Below are 22,310 nucleotides of genomic sequence, written 5' to 3' on the forward strand. Positions count from 1 at the left end.
TACTTAAAAAAAAAAAGAGGGTGGGAAAAACTATGAAAAGGAATATTTAACAAAGCAGCTCTACTTAGTGAAAAAGAAAACGAGTTTCATAGAAGACACCAAAGGCAGCAGCCTAGTCTTGTTAGACTCACAAGGCAAACTGTGAAAGGCTGTAGGCTTCCCCAGGCAGGGATTACATCTGGTATCACCCTGGAACGCTGGGGGTTTTACCCACAATAGAATCTGAATAAATACAGTTGAGCAATTTTTACTTACAGGGTCAACATTCAGTAAGGATTCTTTTGTCCAGTTAAACTTTTACCAATGACAACTGAAAAAATGTTACATTTTCCTCAGTTGCATTTCACAATAATTATCTCTCTCTTTCCTCACTTCCCTAAATCTGTATATTTCTATTTTCTCTTTGGTTTAATCCTAGACCAAAGTAGGATTATATTCTCCCTCCTAAAGAGAATATAACTCACTCAATGCAGTATTTTCTTTTGAGCATCAAACAAGCTATTGGGAAGCTTGACTGTGCTTTTCTTCTATGGGTTATCAAAACTGCAACAAACGATGAATATGTGTTAATCTTATGTAAATCTGCTTTATGATCGCTTAAGACCTCGTAGAGAATAAAGCAGGTCCTGGGTTAAACACAGAAATCTGGGGACTGTGGGAAAATGAGGTTATAATTTGCATCCGGATTGCACTGGAATGAGAACTCATTTACACTGCTGTCAAAGAATGAGGCTTCCTCACCCACCTCCTGTTTCCCACCATTCTGACCTCACTGACATCCAAAGTTCTTAAATCACTCTATATTACAGCTGTAACTTTATTCGCTTTAAGTACCAAAACTAGATTCTTTGTTCACAAAGATGCTAGCAACCTGTCTCAACACTGTGACACCATGGGCCCCCATTAAAGATATACCTGACTTTGCAGGTTTAGATATTAATGTGACAAGACAATCTGTCCAGGACTGTCATTCAGTCACAGCTATCACAGGGCCCAGTCTCTGTAACGCTCACTTCAACCTAATAATTCAGGATTTGGTCCACCAATTTTACTGTCTTGCTGGGCCTGGTATACAAATTAGAATTCTTAGAGAGTAGAATGGGATTATTTCTCTCTCTTACACACACACACACACTTCACCCTTACACAGACAGATAACTGAAAGGCAGGTTACAAAATCTTTATTTTTCCAGATAAGAAAGGAGATTTGATAACTGTAGGATGAGTATAAATGTTAGTAACTGGATTTGTTCAATTCTTTTGGATACTATGAATTAAAATAATTAAAATAGCTTCTTTTCCTTTCAGTACAGCTCCACTGCTAAACATGAATTTCTGTTTTCTCAGACCCTTCACACACATCACCTAGACAAACAAAGCTTGAAGGTTAAACCAACTTCTAACGAATCACTGTCTTGGCCTGGATATTAGATCAATGATAGGGCCGATACAAAGTTTGCAACTAAACAACACCATAAATGAGAAAACATGTATTGTTTTTGTCCCATGTGTTAAAAACACAGACATACACAAAAACAAACACTGTTTAAATTTTTTGACAAGGCAGCATTTGGATTTGCTTTGAATAAGCATTTGTTTAGATCCCAAAAAAGCCTGTACTAATGCAGAGCAAATCAAAGATTAATTAACTCTGGGGAAAACTGGGTAAGATATCAGTTATCTTGTATTTATTTAATTGTTGGTTTATTTATATAATATCTTTGTTGTAGCGTACAGTGACACAGAGGCCTTAGACTCCAACATGCTATATGTGTTAAACTGGGGAGGCCAAAGTAGGGAAGAGAAAAACAGACAGAAAGATAACAGTACAAGATTTTTTTTTTAACAAATTATTTTTCCTCATTAGTAGTAGTAGCCTGTTTTCTTTTTTGCTGTTTGTCTTCTAAAAGGGTCTTTCTCTCTCTCCCCCTCCTTCACACACACACACACACACACATCTGTCCACGGGGCACATCACCAAAGTCCTTTTGATAATGGTGATGGGCTATACTGGGTCACCTAAATGCTCACTCAACATAAAACTCTAAAGCAAAAAGCATTTTCAAATGGACTGAATTTACAGGTCTAACATATGGCTGAGAAACAAAGTAAAATCAACTGAGCTTTCCAGGGACTGAAAATGTAAATCGATTTCTTCCACAAGAGCTAGACTCCAACAAAATGTTGTCCAACAGAAATACCATGCAAGCCACATACGTAATTTAAAACTTTTTAGTAGTCACACTTAAAAAAGTGAAAAGAAACAGGTAAATTAGTTTTTACAGTACACTTTTTATTTGACCCAATATATCCAAAATACTACTTTAACATGTAATTAATATACAATATTATTGACATATTTTGCATCCAGTGTATATTTTATACTTCAACACTTCTCAGTTAGGACTAGTCACGTTTTAAGTGCTCAAAAGCCCCTCAGCTAATGGCTACTGGCTGTCATAGTGGACAGCTGAACTCTGACACGTTTATTGGGCTTACTAAGCAGGAGTATTTCATGATCCTTGTCCTTTACAAGAGAACAGAGGAATACATACGATCATAAACCTTTAGAGATCGTGTATCTAAGTTTACTCCAAAATAGTGATATATTTCTACAATTTTTCATTGATATTTTTTACTATATATGGTTAAAAATAGGGTTTCCCTGGTGGTGCAGTGGTTGAGAGTCCGCCTGCCGATGCAGGGGACACGGGTTTGTGCCCCGGTCCGGGAAGATCCCACGTGCCGCGGAGCGGCTGGGCCCGTGAGCCATGGCCGCTGAGCCTGCGCGTCCGGAGCCTGTGCTCCACAACGGGAGAGGCCACAGCACTGAGAGGCCCGCGTACCGCAAAAAAAAAAAAAAAAAAAAAAAAAAAAAAAAAAGATAAATAAATAAACAAACAAACAAACAAACAAACGACTTACTCTGTTCAGTGACTGGCTGAGAATAGTGGAAATACCTAGACCTGAGTCGTGGCAAACACTAGGCACAAGTGGCTATTTAAATTTAAATTAATTAAAATTAAATAAAATTTAATATTCAGTTCCTTGGTCACACTGTCCACATTTCAACAGTCACATGTGGCTAGTGGACATGTGGCTAGTGGACACTGTAGTGAAGAGCACAGACACAGACCATTTCAATCATCACAGAAAGTTCTTCAGGACAGCAGTGGGACAGACTACTCTTCTGGTTATTAATTGCATGGCTAGTCACTAACAGTCCAATAATATTTTATGCCACAATTAGCCAACCTGAAGATATTTGTCTCGATCTATGGATACCAGATATCATCATGTGGTTGCTTTACAATCTTGCCATTAAAGTGAATATGATGAAATAAAAATAATAACACGTTCAGAGAGAGAAGGAAAGAGAAGTTCTTTGACCTTCTACTCCAAATTTCACACAAGAAAAACAGAATCTAGTCTGCTTTTTGTGATTTAATGATCTAATAATCTTTTTTTTTTTTAGGGTTACATTCAAATAAAACCGAACAGTATTTGTGGGTAAGGTAGACATGTAAGACAATGGACAGAAGGCAAAGATTCTGAAAGAATTAAGATTACAGAGGTGAACAAATCATACTGTTTGCTGAGTCTCTGAACATTTCTTTTGGCTTATTTGAAAACTTCCACCAAGCATCAGCTGCCACGTGGCTTGGCGAAGTCTGGCTCGGAGTCAAAGCCTTGGTCTACCCATCACTGCATGATAGAAGATTGTGCCTCGAAGGTACCAAGAGAGGTAAAAATACTAAATAAGGTTTTATTATTGGTTTTTTGGCCACGCGGTGTGGCATGTGGGATCTTAGTTCCCCAACCAGGATTGAGCTCATGCCCCCTGCATTGGGAGTGCAGACTCTTAACCACTGGACCGCCAGGGAAGTCCCTAAATAAGTTTTTGGAGCAAACTCTTTCAGGGGTTCATAATAACAAATTAAACACTGAATCAGCAATTTTTTCCATTGCTCATCTAATTTGAGATTCTCTAACTTAATCTGTAATACTCACCGTGCAGGAAGTTCACATATTTGATTATGGCCAATATCCAAAACTTCTAGCTTTCGGCTTTCACACACCCACTCAGGCACATTTTCTAAACGGTTCCTAAATATAAGAATATACAATTCTTTTTGATTGGAATTTGGCTTAAAATATGGTTCAAAAGTCAAAATAATTATATAGCACAATAAAACTTCAAGTGAAATACCCAATTACAGTGAGTATAAATCAAAAGGATATGTGTATTCACTTCAATCTGAGGCAGGATGAGCTGTGGTAAGGAATGAGAAATAAAGAAAGAGTAGCAAAGAACACAGTCATATCATCTGCATCATCTCTAAAGTCTAAAAAAAAGTCTGGTTCCCAGAATTACTATCCCAAAATGTCTATAAACCCATGTAAGCTTAGGGAGAAGATGTCTCATATTGGAAAACAAACAAACACACACATATACACACACTTCCAGTTAAGGTAAATAGTCAAATGGTATAAAATAGTTTTATTTTCCAATTTGCATTTTTACCCTTAACATGAAAATTTTTCCTAACTCCAGAAGGTACCATGAGAGCAGTGCCATAGACAAATGGAAAGAAATGGCAGCAATGACCCTTAAGTTCAGAATTACTTGAAAACATTTACTCAGGCATTAGATAGTAATTATAATTACCAGAAACAAGTAAACTAAACCAATGGTAACTTAAATTGTTAAATGAATTGACCACGTCTTAGATAAATCTACTATATTTGAATGTCTCCTTAGTCACAGATGGATCCTTAGTCACAGTCATAGCTTTTTACCTTCTTTTTAAAATATGTGAAATGACTAGGCACAAAAATCTAACATGGTATGTATGTTATGACTACAATCCTTTAAAAACAGATGAACAAGTCTGTGAGAAGTATGATGCTTGGAACAAGGATTATATTAGAGTAAAAGTTTTTGCTATTGTATCAACTTTTCAACTAAAATATAGAAAAGAAGGCATTATTTTCTGTTTAGTGTTTATATAGGTACACATGGTTCTGGCTTTGAAGCTCTACAGATTGACACAATTAATTACTTTATTGTACAGTAGTTAATCCTTAAAACATCTCAGTAAGATGGGTGAGTGAAAGTACCCTTCAGTATAAGCAACCTCACCATATAGCAATAAAATTCCTCTTAAGTGATAAAATAACCTAGAACTTTGAACTTGAGGAACTCTAAGAACCTAGTAAACACTATAATGAGTAACAGCTCAGTTCCTTTAGAGAACATAAATACACAAGAGAGGGTGAAATACCTAGAGCTATGTGAGGGGAAGCAGAGGTTTTTCTATGAGAATGTCCTACAGTTTGGGAGGTGGATTAGGAAGAGCACATTACAGTAAAGATGCTGGACATACGAGTTAAAAACAAGATGAATAGCATTTAAGTGCACAATTCAGGGACCAGCATGACATAAGAGTCTCCAATTCAGTCTCACTTAGGGGTTTCAATGGGAACCATTTGCCAATTATATACTATAAATAAAAGAAAAATAGATTCACTCTATGGCCAATTCTCTGTAATAAATCTGTTCAAGATATTTGTATGCACCCATGTATGCAAACCCCACGCCTGTACTCTTATTTAAATGCTGAAGATAATAATATTCAAGGCTGACAGAAAAAAAAGAAAGAACTTAGGTAGTGTCTGACTTAAAATTCATTAAACAAAACTGTCTGACATGAATTTAGTAGGAAACGTATGAAGCACTACTCATAAAGGATTTTATAATTATAAATTTCTAATAAAACTAATTGTAATCATTCTCACATCAGCTAAATTCTGACACATTCTGACATAATTATGATTGAGAATATTATTAAAATATCTAGGTTTGTGCGCTTTCATGACTAAAGGCAAATTCTGCACCTGACAAATCACATATCAGTTGTATCAGATTTTACACACTGACATGAGTTAACAGTTGTCACGGTGACAGGGTCACATGCTCCCACGTACTGTGGTCATTCAGAAGTCTTGGTTGTTACCTTTGGAATTAAGTTAAAAGTGAGTTTCAATTTAGTGTGTTGAGATTATGAAAGTCTAATTTGTGCAAATACATGCTTTGGGCCTTCAGGAAAAAGTCTACTACAATATTTGTGGGAACCAGAGTACACATGACACACTGTAGTAGTGAATTTGTATAAAAGGTGTTCACAAATGAGCTGAGAAAAGTGAGCAGGCTGTATGGAAGTCTTACTCTGGCAGTCTCAGCCAGCACTTTTTAAGAGTTCTTAGTAAGGAGATGTATGTACAAAACGGAGGCAAAAAATCAAAGAGCTATATAGCACAACATATATTTTTAATGAAATTAACAACATTTCAGAGAAAGACATGAAGATATGGTTAATATAATTAAAGAAGTACTGGACCTTCCAGCCATACAACCCTCAACTGACTAATCTTTCAAGCATAAACCTGGCATTCAAACCGGTGTCCACATCAACATCTTGATTCTTCTGGTGTAAACTATAGTATACAAATGAAGTACATATTTTAACTGACAGCTAGTTGCATGCATTTTTCAGAGGATAAGTATTCAACACTAGTGAATACCTTCAAGATATAGGAAAAGTTCTTTTGCCCAAGTTGAGACAGAATCATGTGAATAATTTTCAAGCAGACCCCAGAGTGCTCTAGGACTTGCCTTCTTACCTTGAAACATCCATGTAGGACAGATAATTCGGAACTGGGTAAACGTCAAGTTGGACAAGTTCTAGGAAGCAGAAAACAAAAACATTACCATTCAAGTGACACAGAGACTCTTTTTATATGTAGAATATCATTCCTGTGCTTTATTCTCCATGGTTTATTTAGGTTAGGAAATACAATACATCCATTTGTTTAACTTTGAAACTACAGGGAAGTACAAAGAACTAATTTAATCACGAGATCTCATTCAGAGACTGAAATAAATCACTCATTCTACTTTCCTATGTCTTTCTTATCCACTTACTGTGGCACTCCTCTCGTTATGCATGCTAAATTTTATCTGGAAGATTAACTGTATGAATACCATTTTTTTTAACCATTCAGCTGGACAAATATTTGTTCAGCACGTAGTAGTAAATACTTGTTTCCATTCAGTTGTCTGATGGGAGGGAATGGAAATCTTCACTTCAGCAAACATATGCCCATATGACCTTTTCTGTTTTAGAACTGCCATGATTTCCAAATTCTAAGGAGGAGACCTTATTAAATGAGTAAGACTCTTGCTTTGTGGTATCCCTGTGGGTATGTAATTTGGGTGTCTCTTAAGGTGAGCTCCTTGGTTGGTGGAGCAGGAAATCTGAGACCCTGAATGGAGTCGTAACAGACCTCCCTTTCACTTTCATTCTCCAGATTTACTATCTTAACAAGGGAGCCCAATCACCCACCACCTTCCCCCGTCTGCCCTTCAAGGAGAAGAGCCAAATCACAAGTGGGAGTAACCTATCTAAATATCACAATATGAGAAAAACAAATTAGGAACTTTAAAATCTTCCTTTCTGATTCCTTTAAATACCAAACCAGGATTCTTCTTTTATGATTTTTATCTTAGCAAAATTGGAAAAACTTATTTTCCTAAATGAGGAAAGAAAAATCAAAGTGAGGCAGAGAAGATGGCACTGAGTAAATTCTTGGAACCAAAAGAGAAACTCTGGGGACTTCCCTGGTGGCGCAGTGGTTAAGAATCCGTCTGCCAATGCAGGGGACACGGGTTCGAGCCCTGGTCCGGGAAGACCCCACATACCGTGTAGCAACTAGGCCCGTGAGCCACAACTACTGAGCCTGCGCTCTAGAGCCCGCAAGCCACAACTACTGAGCTCGCACGCCTAGAGCCCGTGCTCCACAACAAGAGGAGCCACTGCAGTGAGAAGCCCGCACATCGCAACAAAGAGCAGTCCCTGCTCGCCGCAACTAGAGAGAGCCTGCACGCAGCAATGAAGACCCAACGCAGCCAAAAATAAATAAATAAAATAAATAAATAAATAAAAAAGAGAAAGTCTGATGTGGTCTTTGTTACATACCATTAGAAGAGGTATACAGTGCTTTTAGGAAATAGCCACAGATGTTTAATGTCACCAGTTGATTCCTTTCACAGTGTAAAACTTCAATGTTGTTGAAAACCATAGCATCTAGATCACGAAGCTTATTGTCGCGCAGATCAAGCTGAGTGACGTGAGGGAGAAAGTCCACTTCATCTGCTATTAGCTTCCTAATTAGGTTCAGTCTTGAGAGGAAAAGGACATAAATAGACACTATAATTAACTGCAATGTTATAAATAAACAGCCACACCCTCATATGGTGACTAACAAGAAGGACTCAAGTCTCACTCTGTCACAGTCCTCCATGATTTCTTTAATCTCAGTATCTGGCTTTCCTTAACTAGCCAGATTCTCTGGCTATTTCTAGCTACAATTCCATGAGGTCTTAACCTTGACAATATAATCTGAAACACAATTTAGATCATTATGGCTGGAAGAGAAATATGCATATTGATTTTACCTTAGTTAATTTAAACGGAGAAAAAAATCATTTGAATGTTTATTTCCAAAGAATCTGGTTGAAAGAACACGAGTAACAAAACCCAGAATAACCCATTAAGCACATTACAACTACATGGATATTTAAGGAAAGAGAGAGGATGAGTAAGCAGGTAGATGAGCGGCGCCATAAAGGACAGAATTAATCGGTGAACTTGGAAAAAAATAATGAATGGGAGCCAAATATACACCAGAGACAGGTATGCAAATATATCTGAATTTTCAGTTGGTTCTGGACCAAAGATTAATTACCAAAACTATCTCCAATTTTAAAATACTACTTGAAAGAGCAAAGTGCAGAAAATACTGAAAGTTGACATGTAGGATTCACTGAGAAGTCATAAAACAAAGGACAATAATGGGGATCGACAAGTTTAGGGCACAGGGAAAAACTGGCAGAGCCTCAGTCATAAGAAGTAGTTAGCTAATAGACTAAAGTTGCCATGAATGAGCTGCCAAGAAGATACGTAAGTAGTAATGGGGACTAGCAATCAATATAACAAAAACACATCTAGCTTCAAAGTGGAGAAAAACAGATGAAAATCTCAATTCCTAGCTTGCTAGGCTATGCCCAACTCCTTTACAAACCAACAAGAGAACCTCCTGCTTCTCATTACAAAGCCAACAGAGCGCTGATATCACGCACTTCTCATTACAAAGCCAACAGAGCGCTGATATCACGCACTTGGTTAGAAGAGTGTATTAATACAAAGGCAGGAGCTTAGAAACAAGGCAAGTCTTCTCTGCAGTGATTTTCTGCCCTTTGAGAAAATAAAATAAAATGAGGGTAACTAAAATTTTAATAGCAATATCATAAAGCCAGTGAAACACAAGGATGAGTGACAAGACAGCAAAGAGCTAGGACTTGTCAACCTGCAAGAAGAGCATATTGCCTCTTCAAATGTCCCCAAGATGATTCTTTTTTTTTTTGCTCCTTTTCTTTTCTATTCCAGGTTATAAGATTAAAAAACTGGCCTCAACCCAGCAATTTGCCTATCTCCAAATGCTCACTAGATTACTAGAATATGTACACAGAATAAAAAGGAAAAAAAAACCCAAATCTAATTTTGGATATAGGAGACTGCAGGAATTGAAAAAATGTCCCAGGTTCTCCCTAATCTACACTTTAAATTACCTTCACTATCATCTCCTCGCTGCCCCCCCCATTGTATTAACATTAACGTAATTAAAGGGCTGGTTTAATGAGGAGACAAAAGAAAATCTATAAACAGGGAGGTTAGTCCCACTATTCACTTTAAATTGCCAAGTCTTATCAGGATGCAAATATCGAAAGTTTTCAGGCTCACACAATAATACAACTACTTAGGGTGACCTTTCAAAGAGGCAAAATGTGGTAAAAATTTTCTTCCAATAATCTCCTCAGTTAACACAGGCATTTTATTTATTTCATCGGTACTAAATGAGCATTTACTATGTGTTGATCGGCAGTATGAAAATGTTCTAGCTCCAGTTTGCTGCTCAACACTTTGCATATGTGACCTTGAGCAAGTCACCAAAGTCTCCGTTAAGTCTAATTCTAACCCGTAAAATGGGGATGACACCTTCCTTGTCCTACAAGGCAGCTGAGAAAATCAAATGAACGTATGTGCTGGTGCTTTGCGAACAAGGAAAAGCCATGGTGATGATGATGGTGACGATAACCTATGGCTTTGTGTCAATAAGAGATGAATAAAGTAAGGTGCTTGTCAACAGATTTAGTAATTTAGTGAGGAACCAGATATGCTTTAAAATACGAAGTATAAAGATACAAGTATGTGATAAATGTCATAAATGACGTAAAATACAGAGAATGGTCAAAAAAGATGCTATGCAAGAGGAGCCATCTCATCTGAATCCCAAGGGCAGGAGGAATTCAACAGATGCAAATGGGAGAAGAAAGGCGTCCATGAGGAGTTGCTGAATGGCCTTCAGACTGAAGAGAAGAGCACAAGGTGAGTTTCATGCATGGGTGTAGGGGTCCCTCAGGAGTGCAGGCTATGTGAGAGGAGTGAGAATATGGCTACAAAGGTGGGTTAGTCAATATTTATCAAGTACTGTGCCTACTAAGCGCTAACACTGGGAACTCAAGGATACACAAATAAGATCAGTGCTTCTCAAGTTATCTCGGGTGAAGGACCTATTTTCTTTTCCTTAAAAAAAAAAATTTATTTATTTATTTATTTATGGCTGTGTTGGGTCTTCGTTTCTGTGCGAGGGCTTTCTCTAGTTGCGGCAAGTGGGGGCCAGTCTTCATCGCGGTGCGCGGGCCTCTCACTATTGCGGCCTCTCGTTGCGGAGTACAGGCTCCAGACGCGCAGGCTCAGTAGTTGTGGCTCACGGGCCCAGTCACTCCGCGGCATGTGGGATCCTCCCAGACCAGGGCTCGAACCCGTGTCCCCTGCATTGGCAGGCAGATTCTCAACCACTGTGCCACCAGGGAAGCCCAAGGACCTATTTTCTAAACTTCTAATCCATCACAGATGTGTAGTCATATGCACATACCAGGACACAACTCACCGCACAAGCAGCTCACCACTGCAAGTTCGCCAACACCTAAACTAGTCTACTCCCTGTACAATGAGGTGAGTCTGCTTATATGAGTCTACTTGGATATTGTGGCAATGTCAAGTCACTGTGTGTTTCTAAGATATTAAGTCTCAATTTCTACACATATCTCATTGTAGAAAAGGAGCAAATAGTCGGTTTGCTAGCACAGGCCGGAGGACCACACTTTGAGCAGCGCTGAGCTAGCACCTCATCCTCAAGGGATTCACAGGCTAGTGGGTTGAAACCAGATGCGAGAGCTTGAGTATCTTGAACTAGAGAACTGAAGGCTCTGAGCAAGGCTGTGCTCGCTTGAGAGGCTACACAATGGCAGCAGACAGCTCAGCTAGGAGACAACAGCAGCAGCGGGAAGGCAAAGGAAGGGGCAAGGAGTCAAACTAGCGCGCGAGGACTGACGGGATCTGGTGGCAGACTAGAAAATAAGAGTCAACAATTTTGTGTCTAGATAACCAATGGAGCAGTGTGGCTATCAGCAAAATTAGGAATCCAGGGGAAAGAACTAGTTGAATAGAAAGAAATTAAACTCTGTTTCACATGTAATTTGGGTGAGTGTGTCAATAGGAGAAAGCAAGGTGAAATTATCCTGCTGGCAGCTGAAGTGGAATTAATCCCAAGAAGAGAAATAAGAGTTAGAGAAAAACTGAGGAATATTTACCATGGAGATGAAAGGTAAATGATGAAGTCCTGTGAGTACAGGGAACCAACCACCAAGGCACAAAACAGAAAGAAAGAGAGGTGATCAAGGAGAAAGATGTAATATCCACATTTTGGACAGAGAAGAGGAGAAATTATTAATGATGCCATAGAAGAAACAATATCAGACTCAAAAACGTGAATATGAGAAAAAGAATAAGATTAAAAGAAAAATGACTACTTTTAATCTGATGTAATATTTCCATCTGAAGGAATAAAAATTCAATCAATAAAATTAGCCCTCTGCTTACAGAAACTAAGTGAAACTCCCCTTAAATCATTCTACTCGCTTCAGTTTAAAATATTAAGGCAGAATTATAAGCAAATCTGACCCGATTTCTGCCCCCTCAGCTCAGTGGTCTGAAGGGAAGCAGTTACCTACTCATGATCATTCAACATTTACATGTACAAAAGTCTATTCTGGTATTTCAATATCCTGTAACTAATCTCATCTAAAAAAGACCCAATTAGAACTAGAAATCTGAAGAATTTACGAAGCTCTTAATAAGAAGTTACTTCCAAACATATTAGATTGATCTCATTTGTAAGCTAATTCAGATCAAGAAAAATGATGCTTTCTTATCCATACCAGGTAACTTATAAATCCCCTCACGCTTGCTACCTGAGGTCAAAACGACCATTGTTATACCTCTGGGTGGCTGAATTTAAAAAGGGCTCAAATTCTTGAATATGAAGGTTTTCTAAACCCAAGTGACTCATAAGCAAATAACGTTAACAATTTAGAAAGAAAGTTAACAAGACAAAGTGTTCAGTTCCCTATCCTGTCACACTCCAAAAAGTTCTCGAAGTCAGATAAATTATTACCATTTGAACTCCCTGGACTAAGAATTCTAGGTCTGCAAATTGCTAACACTTCCCCAGGTGCACAGGCTTGATTCCTTTAGTCTGAGGAAAGGTAAAGCAAATCAACTCTTTGTGGGATTGGAAAGAATGGGTTCCCCGCAGCCAAACCATAAGAATGGAGATGAAAGGGGAGCAAAAGGTGATGCTACTTTATACTGATGAACAGGCCTGAGTGAGGGTCTGGGGTTATCACCAGAGAGGAAAGTGGGTAGTAAAACAAGGAAAGAACCATCAAACAAAGAGGTGAAAAGATGCCAAGACTGACAGCTGAGTAGGGTTCATGAGTACGAGATCTCAGCAGGTAATAACAACAGTATGTAACATGTGCTGGGAGAGTGAGGCATTTACTCCATTCCTTCCAAAACTCTGTGAGTTAGATTCTGTTATTAACTGTAATCTAGAGATGAGGACACAGCTGCACAGAGACATTAAATATCTCGCCCAAGATTTAATGTGGTCGTCACTCCCTGGTTATTGGGAAAGTTAGTTTGGCTGAAAAAGTATCAAATTGGGCAAGTTAATATTAAGGCCTAAACCTAATATGTTGCTTTGCAGGAACTCAAGCCCAATGACAGGCTCTTGTTTTTCCTTAAAAAAAAGAGAAATTTAGAATGGCTTCCTCCTTGTGTATTGGTTCTTTGTGCATTAGAAAGTAAAACTGAAGTTTACACACGAAGGGATGATGACTGGGCATCTGTGATGTAGCAAGGATTGTGTTAGTGTTTTCAGCTGGAGTTTAGTGTGATCAGATTCAAAATGCAGGTTCCTTTGTTCTTGCAAGGGGTGAGAGTGGAGGTTCTGGCCAAACTTGGGCCTACCAAGATATTATGAGTTTTACATTTTTGTAAAGAACTGTAAACTAAGGGCAGACCCATCTGGATAGAGAGAGAGAGAGGAAATTAAAATAAGTAAATTAAATCAGTAATAAATTTAATTTAATGAATATATTATATTAAGGAAGCCAAGGAAGGGAAAAAAAAATTAAGGAGAGATGCTCCATGGTGTCAACTTAACCTCAAGCCACAGAAAAGTAGGAATAAGAGAGAAAAATATCCACTTGGCTCTTGATACGGTTTTCATTGACCATAAACAGCTCTCTCTGACTCGATGGGCCTACTGATTCACACTAATTAAAACTGGGCTCAGGGCTTCCCTGGTGGCACAGTGGTTGAGAGTCCGCCTGCCGATGCAGGGGACACGGGTTCGTGCCCCGGTCCGGGAGGATCCCACATGCCGCGGAGCGGCTTGGCCTGTGAGCCATGGCCGCTGAGCCTGCGCGTCCGGAGCCTGTGCTCCGCAACGGGAGAGGCCACAACAGTGAGAGGCCCGCATACCCCCCCAAAAAAAAAAACTGGGCTCAAACTTGCGAAACCAACTAAGACCTTCAAGATAGGTGGTCACTCATCAGTGAGAAAAAAATTTTTTTACAAGTTTCAGGCATGAGCAGACCCTACTACCAATCATTATACTTCCCTCTGGGCAAAAATAGCAAAGCGGGCCCTTACTGCAACTAACCAGCCTGCTTGCCTCAACAGAAGAATGCCACCAAAAGGGCTATAACCTACCCCCCAAATATAAGCCAACCACTCAAATGGGATATATTTCTTTAAAATGGTTACCTTAGATCCACATGTTTAATGTGAGGCATTTTCCTTAAAGCCTGTAGCCTAAGAGTCTCCATACAGTTTCCAGACATGCACAGCTTCTCCACAGCAGTCAGTTTCTCCAATACCTCTGGAATGTCAGTGAATTCATTGAAAGAAAGACCAAGATAACTAAGCTGATGCATGTTCTCCAACGCAGCAGGAAGGGTCTGGAGAAAGTTTCCATCCAACAAAAATGTCTGTAAGCTATTAAAGAAAACATAAGAATTAGAAAGAGAGTGTATAAATTTTACATCTTTATTATTAACATACGAGTTCCATAAGTATAGATCATATTACCAGAAAAAGAAAATATACTATTCTTTGCAAAATGCTAAGGACAGGGCCTGAGGCAATAATACACCAGAGAGAAATGATCAGAGATAAACATCTTAATCTTTTACTGAAAACGAAAATTATGACCAATTTTCCCAACTTGGATAGGGATAAATGAGAACAACACAAGCTGACTGCAGTGTGAATCAGCCCAAATACCCATCTTTCATTGTTATTCTAAAAAATTAACTTCTAGGTCTTAGAATTCAACATAACTCAGGAAATGAGAAAGTAACCCCTCCTCCCATATTTAGACACATTCACCTGTAGGGGTCTTCGTTCTAAACAAGGATATTTTAATTTTTTACAAGAATCTGAAAGAAGCTAATGAACTCTACACAAGAGCATGATCTCTTGATTTGGGACCAAGAGACCAACATATGCCCAACATAACAAGTTAACTAATCTCATGTGCTGCGACCCTGATGCAGCTTTCTGAGGGTTCCTGAGAGATACTTTGCAGCAGGGTCTGAAGTACGTACTTGTGCATATCTCCGACGGCTGCTGGGACTGCTCGGAGGGCATTGCAGGACACATTCAGCTCGGCCAGGGTTGGAATATTGCAGACTGCTAATGGGAAGTCCCCTAAATGATTATTGGAAAGGTTAAGACTCTTCAACTTGCTGAACCTATTATAATAAAAGGAAAGAAAAGACAAATATCATAGATGTATAACATCACATGATTTTGGCATAGCCTTAGAGATAATCTAGTCCAACTCTAATTCAGCTGAGCAGAAAAAGGAGCCCTCAGAGGGTAAGCAAGCAGCAGAGCTGGAGTGCACATCTTCAGACTCTAAGGCCAGCGTTTTACCTAAAATATAAAGATTAAATTTAAGAACAAACGTCAGGGCTTCCCTAGTGGCGCAGTGGTTGAGAGTCCGCCTGCCGATGCAGGGGACATGGGTTCGTGCCTCGGTCCGGGAAGATCCCACATGCTGCAGAGTGGCTGGGCCCGTGAGCCATGGCCGCTGAGCCTGCGCGTCCGGAGCCTGTGCCCCGCAACGGGAGAGGCCGCAACAGTGAGAGGCCCGTATACCGCAAAAAAAAAAAAAAAAGTCACCTCTAAGTTTGAGGGCACTTCTCTGTGTACTCTCACATTTGGCCCATTGCCAACCTCGAGAACGTTTTCTATTTGAGATGAGAATCAGATTAGTTATTGCATTATGCTAATTATTTTATAAACTGGCCAAGCCTAAATACTAGGCAATGTGTACTATGCCTAGAACAGACACATCTTAAAAATAAACCCAATTCAATCCAATCAGCATTTTAAAGAAACTGTCATGTGACCTCTTTATTGAATTTTATAATAAAAAATGTAAAGCTTTGTTCTAAATGGCTACATAAATTTTATTCTAAATAGAAAGCTGACAATGTACCTATCTGACAGATTGATAGCTATTTTCTTGACATAGTAATTTTATTTTGTTTATTTATTTTTGGTGGGGGTGAAATTGAAAAGAATAGTTTTATTGCTTTGCCAGGCAAAGGGAGCCACAGAGGGCTAATGCTTTCAAAACTGAGTGTCCCAACCTGCAGGGCTTAGTGAGGAGTTTTATAGTAATGGTTCAAAGAGGAGGGTGTGATCAGCTCATGGACCTTCTTCTGACTGGTTGGTGGTGAGGTAAGTGGGAGTCAGCATCATCAACCTTCTGGTTCCAGCCAGTCCGTGGTCTGCCTGTTGCGGCAGCAGAGTTAACTTCTCCCACCTGGCGGGGGTTTCAGTATGTGGTTTCAGGACTTAATGAAGCCCAGGTTCTTGATGTCTCATCGCAGAAACAATTCAGTGAGAGACAAAGTTGATAGGTAAGAAGTGGATTTATTTCGAGAGAAACACACTCCACAGACAGAGTGTGGGCCATCTCAGAAAGCGAGAGGAGCCGACAGAGTAATTTTAAAGTAAAAAACAAAACAAAACTTAAGAATGACTGCTAAACGTGAATAATCATTTTAAAATTTGTATTTTATGATTTGACTCATTAGTCCTACTTAAAACAAAGAATGTTTATCCTATATTCTGATTATCTGTGATCTATCTAACACACAAGCTAGAATTAGAGGGTCTATTATTCCTAGCCCAGGGGTTCTCAAAGCATGGTTGGGGGACCACGGAAGAGGTCCTTGAGATCCTTTCAGGAGATTCTCAAGGTCAAAACTATTTTCATAACAATACTAAGATGTCATTTGACTTTTGCCACTCTCATTTTCTCCCAAGTGTCCAGTGGAGATTTCCAGATGGTACATGTCTTTGTGATAGCACACCTGATTAGAAACAGAAGGAGACTTGAGAATCCAACTATCTTCTACTTAAGCCAGGCGTTAAAAGAGTTGCAACAATATAAAATAATAACATTCTTCTCCCTATTTTTTCTTGTTATAGAAGGTAGTTATTTTTCATAAAAAATACATATGTTAACAAGAATGGGGTTTATTATTTTTCTAAATGAATTACTATATATGAAAATATTTCTCAGTTTAAATTTCTAACACAGTAAATATCAACAGTTAAATCCACAGAAATAAAAGCTGCTTAGGGTCCCCAATTTTTGAGACAGTAAAACAGTCTTGAAATAGGGTTGCCAGATAAAATACAGGACATCCAGTTAAATTTGTATTTCAAATAAACAACAAATAATTTTTTAGTATAAGTATGTCTCAAATGTTGCATGAGACATACTTAGGCTAAAAAATATATATTCTTTTTTTTTCTGCAATTCAAATTTAACTAGATGTTTTTTTTCTTCTAATTCTGGAAACTGTATCCTGAAATAGATAAAAGTTCTAGTCCAAACAAAAACAGTTCCCTACCTTCTAGATTTGTATCCTCATTTGGTAGAACTGGCCACAGTTTTAAAATATGCATGCAATTAAACTGAACTTTTTAAATAAAAGTTCCTCTAGGAAGGAAAAAGACCCTAGACATTATCCAAAACAATATAGCACAAAGACTTCAGAAAGTGGAGAACAGAAGGATTACAATTCCAGTAATGACTCAAGATGGAAAGTGGAAGCATTGGCTTTTGGAAAAGTATTTGTCAATAACAGGGGGATAAAAGGTATATTCATCTATGCAAACAAATTTATTAGGACCATACCATTCCTGAGAAGAAAGGCAAGCAGCAGTGAGTTGAATGAGTAAAAGGCAGGTGACAAACTTGAATGGAAGAGAAAAAAAGTAGTTAAGTACAGGCCAAGTGCCCCTATAGAACAAGGAGTTTGGGCTCCCTTGGCCTAGAGCTGTACTGTTTGGTACAAATACCACAAGACCCAGGTGGCTCCCGAGCATCTGAAATGGGGCTAGTCAAAACTGACATGTTCTCTAATTATAAAATACACACTGGATTTCAAAGACTTAGTACAAAAAAGAATGTAAACTCGGGCTTCCCTGGTGGCGCAGTGGTTGAGAGTCCGCCTGCCGATGCAGGGGACACGGGTTCGTGCCCCGGAGCGGCTGGGCCCGTGAGCCATGGCCGCTGAGCCTGCATGCCCGGAGCCTGTGCAACGGGAGAGGCCACAGCAGTGAGAGGCCCGCGTACCGCAAAAAAAGAAAAAGAATGTAAACTCTATTAATAATTTTTTAGAACTGATAATTTTGATACATTGAATTAAATAAGCTATATTATTAACATTAATTTCACCTGTTTCTTCTTCCTCTTCCTCAATGTGGCTACCAGAAAATTTAAGATTACTTATGTGGTTCACATTATATTTCCATTAGAGAAGCATTCTCTCCATACTAACAATAAGCAGGATCCTGGAATTCCTTACCCAAATGACACCTTATCTGTTTTCAGTGCTTGTGTGGGCCTCTTCCCTGGGCCCATCCGCCCATGAGTATGTGCACCCATAGGCCCTAGGAGTGGACAGAGCTTGGACACGTGGGCTGTGTGTCCTGTAGGATGAGGGATAGAGTCGGAGATGGATAAAGATGAGATTTGGGCCACTGAGCCAGTTCCCCCACATACAGCCATATCCAGTGCAGAATCCCAAGGGGTCTGAGGATTATATAGATAGAATTCAATAAATTTGAATCTAGAGGTCATCATAAAAGTATATTTGTGAAGGTAGGAGGCGAGAATGTGTTTTATTTAACAGTTTGTTAGCTTAATTATAAATTAAACATTTAGATATGTGGGCTGGGGCTCCATTTATACTCTTGCCTTAGACCTATACATTTTAAGGGCTGATTCTGATTTATAAGTGTCCTAAGTTTCTCTCGTTCCCTCTCCACCTCCTTTGTAGCCTGCCCTGCACAGCCCATCCCCCAAATTCTTCCCAGAAAAGAACACAATGTTCAGTAGACTTGTTTAGCAAACAAAGCATGGATTGTTTCTGAGAACTCAAGTTCTTGATCAGAACACAGTAAAACTCATCTGTTTTGGAAACTCTAACCCTTAGCCTTCTTAGAGGTCCACTTTTTCTTTATTTATGTAGAAAGCAGTCAGATTATAGGCATCTGCCAATTCAAAAACCCCTTCTTAGAAAAATAAAAGTCCACCTAGAATCTACTTCCCTCTGGTCTTCAAATGGGTGAAACAGATACCTGAAGGCAACGTTTAAGAGAGAGATAAGAGATCAAAGTGGGGAGTGGGTGACCTTTCCTCCCTTTACCTTCATTTTAAAAGAATGCAGAGGAGAGAGCAAGGTGACAGCACACTGTCACGGAAGAAAAGACCAGAAATCTCTATGTCTCCTACAAAAGTAAAGACTTTTAGCTCTGTCAGGCTAACAGGTGAGACAGATAAGTTATCAAATGTGCACAGGCTCAGATTCTAAAATAAAACTTGGCTGGCTTTGGAAAAAATGCATATTTGGTGAAATATTTTAAATAATTTTATTTTTGAAACTAATATTACAGTTCTTAAACCTTAAAATTAAATCCCTGAAATGAAGTTACATTATATTCAATCAGGCTGCAGATATCCCCTCAGAGCTGTTCAATATAGGAAGTAGAGGATGATCAGAGCACCACAAAATTTAAGACTAATAAAAATTATTTTAATGACGATTGTAATAATTACAGTTATGAGTTTATCAATAACAAGAAAGGATTCTTTTTGATACTGTAGAAATTAAAAGGACAAGAAACTGCGTGGTTTGTTTTTTAAAAACATCTGTTACACGTACACACACACACACACACACACACACACACACACACACACACACACAGTGCCAAGGCTAAAGAAAGCTACTTAAAGTAGATATATCTTCCTTATTTCTCAGGGCTATCAAAAGTGAGAACAGACGGGGCCTTTCATTTCCCAGGGTCATAGACAAAGAAACTAGGCTCAGAGAAATGATGTGACTATCACATACAGCTTGAATCTACTGCCTTTCAACATCAGTACTACTTCTCATCTCTCCCGCCCTTCTTTTATTACATCTTATTAAAGAGTTAAATGTAAATAGATATCACTTACTAACAATTCTAAGTCACAGGTCAAAGAACTGCCTCAGAGTAGTGTGTGGAAAGCACTCCTTTTTCACCCTCATTTCCCTCTATAGAGGGTGGCATTATCGGCCCTGGAGGATAATTAATATTTTGAACACTATGTACATTTACCTTCAAACAAATTCAAGCACAGCCCATGCTCCCAAACTACCCAACAACCTGAAAAGACTGACTTCACTTTCCAGAGCAAGCAGAATGCTTTAAGGAAAGAGATATTAACTCATGTTCATTTGTTTTATATAGAGCTCGGGGTAGGGAAAAGAAATCAAGTTAACATTCATCCAGTCTAACAGTAACCTTAGTTCTCTAAATGAAGTTACATGGCATAGTATCACATTTAGCAAATGGCCTCTCTTTATTTTCTAAGGAGCACTTGCTCCCAATGATTTTAGTTTGCAGTATTTATGGGTGCCCAATGCCATCCACGTAAGATATCACAGTTGAGAAAAACACACAAATGCTGTCAAGTTTCATATACCGCCCTGTCCTGGGCATGTTTTATTATGATCACTGATGTGCTTAATCTTTTCTCCTTTCTCAGCATTTATCCATTCAGTCTATCCACACTCAAAAATTTATGTACAAGGTTCTTTCTGCATCTGAGTTAAAGGTAAGGGCTACATAGCCTGTATAGATTTAGGAAATAAAACCAAATAAACAGCATGATAACTATTTGGAGACATAATGCTAATTAGCTTTAGATCCATCTAAATCTTTAGTAATTTTCCTTCCAGGAACTAAGGGTACAGTACTAGGAAAACTTGACTGTAAAATAAAATGACAGTATGGTAGAAGTAGTTCTATTTTTAAACATATTCTAAATGTGCTTAAAATGAGTGTCACACACTACACTCATGAAGCGGAAACCACATTTGTCTTACTCAACAGAGTCAAAGAAAAATCAATATTACTTTCTGGAGTTATTATTCCCCACAAGTGGGTCAGTTAAAAAAAGACTCCCTGGGTGACTGGATTTCCGTATCATAGTAACAGTCTAAGTTTAACTTGTTTTTTTCCCGTGGGGGGACAGGCTAATACACGTTGGAAATCATTAGGCTTCGGTACTAAGTAATGAAGGCCCTGCTTGAGGACTGGAGCTGTAAGCCTAGCTCCAGGCTTAGCCCTCTGCCTTCCATTAATTATTAATTATGAAAAGCAGGTTCCCTCATGATCTGGAGAGCTGCACCTTAGTGGAGAGATGCCAACTCTCAGTGCTCTGTAATACAAACTGTATTTGCTTTTCAGAGAAAAATTGCTTTTATTTGGTGACCAAATTAATACATGCTCTTTTTAACAAGTCAAACTCTAGAAGCATGTAAACAAAATGTTAACAGTCTCCTACTTCCTTCCAAATCTCATCCTCCTGAGATAACCAGTGTCTAGAGTTTGGTATATATCCTTCCAAAGCTTTTCTTCCTTGTAAAACACATACATGCGTAAGTGAGTGATAACCTCCCTCCCTCTTTTTTGAGTGGGACTGTACCACACGCTTCTCTTCTACAACTTGTTTTCTCATCTAATACAAACAAATCATCTTTCTGCGTCAGTATGTTAAAATCTAACTCACTCTTTTGACAGCTGCATAATACACAGAGTACAAATGTGCCACCATTTATTCCATCCCTCTGCTGATCGACACAGAATGCTTCCAGTCCTTTGCTGATAGAAATAATTCAGCCTATTTGTTTGTGCATCAATGATTTTATTTTGCAGTATTTATGGGTGCCCAATGCCATCCACATTTTTGATACCCAACAAGCTCTAAAAATTCAGAAGTTTTTCTTTGATTCATGTGGTGCCAAAAATGATCTAAACTGATGTGAATATTCATCTGTTCCCTTTAGAAATATAAACGTGTTTGCTTATGGGGTGCTGTCCCAAACCTTGAGGGAGGTGTTATACAATATATAGTATATGCACCGTATTATCTTTAATAACCTGAAAATCTCTGAAATCTGAAACACAAATGGCCTCAAGAGTTTTGGATAATGGATTGTGAACCTGTATTTCTAAAAGTATAACTGTGGGTCTGAGAGCTTGTACAATTAAATTTTTTTTAACCTTTCTTATATTTTATATAACATTTAAAGGTTACTTTCCATTTACAGTTTAATAATACAGAAGATTGGCTATATTCCCCATGTTGTACAATACATCTTTGACCCTATCTTACATCTAATAGTTTGCATCTCCCGC

General features: G+C 38.6%; 1 protein-coding gene across 2 annotated transcripts in view; it reads right to left on the bottom strand.

Annotated features, from left to right (window-relative positions):
- Positions 1 to 22,310, bottom strand: part of PHLPP1 (PH domain and leucine rich repeat protein phosphatase 1) — a 208,479-nt gene that overhangs the window by 42,839 nt on the left and 143,330 nt on the right. For both annotated transcript variants that reach the window (XM_032602852.1, XM_032602851.1), the window contains exons 5-9: positions 15,140 to 15,286; positions 14,298 to 14,528; positions 8,040 to 8,242; positions 6,685 to 6,745; positions 4,012 to 4,107 (exon numbers count right to left, since the gene is read on the bottom strand). In XM_032602852.1, the coding sequence (XP_032458743.1) occupies positions 4,012 to 4,107; positions 6,685 to 6,745; positions 8,040 to 8,242; positions 14,298 to 14,528; positions 15,140 to 15,286 (738 nt within the window). The remainder of the gene's footprint in view (positions 1 to 4,011; positions 4,108 to 6,684; positions 6,746 to 8,039; positions 8,243 to 14,297; positions 14,529 to 15,139; positions 15,287 to 22,310) is intronic.

The sequence above is a fragment of the Phocoena sinus genome, chromosome 14, assembly GCF_008692025.1.
Source record: "Phocoena sinus isolate mPhoSin1 chromosome 14, mPhoSin1.pri, whole genome shotgun sequence".
Taxonomy (NCBI): Eukaryota; Metazoa; Chordata; class Mammalia; order Artiodactyla; family Phocoenidae; genus Phocoena; species Phocoena sinus.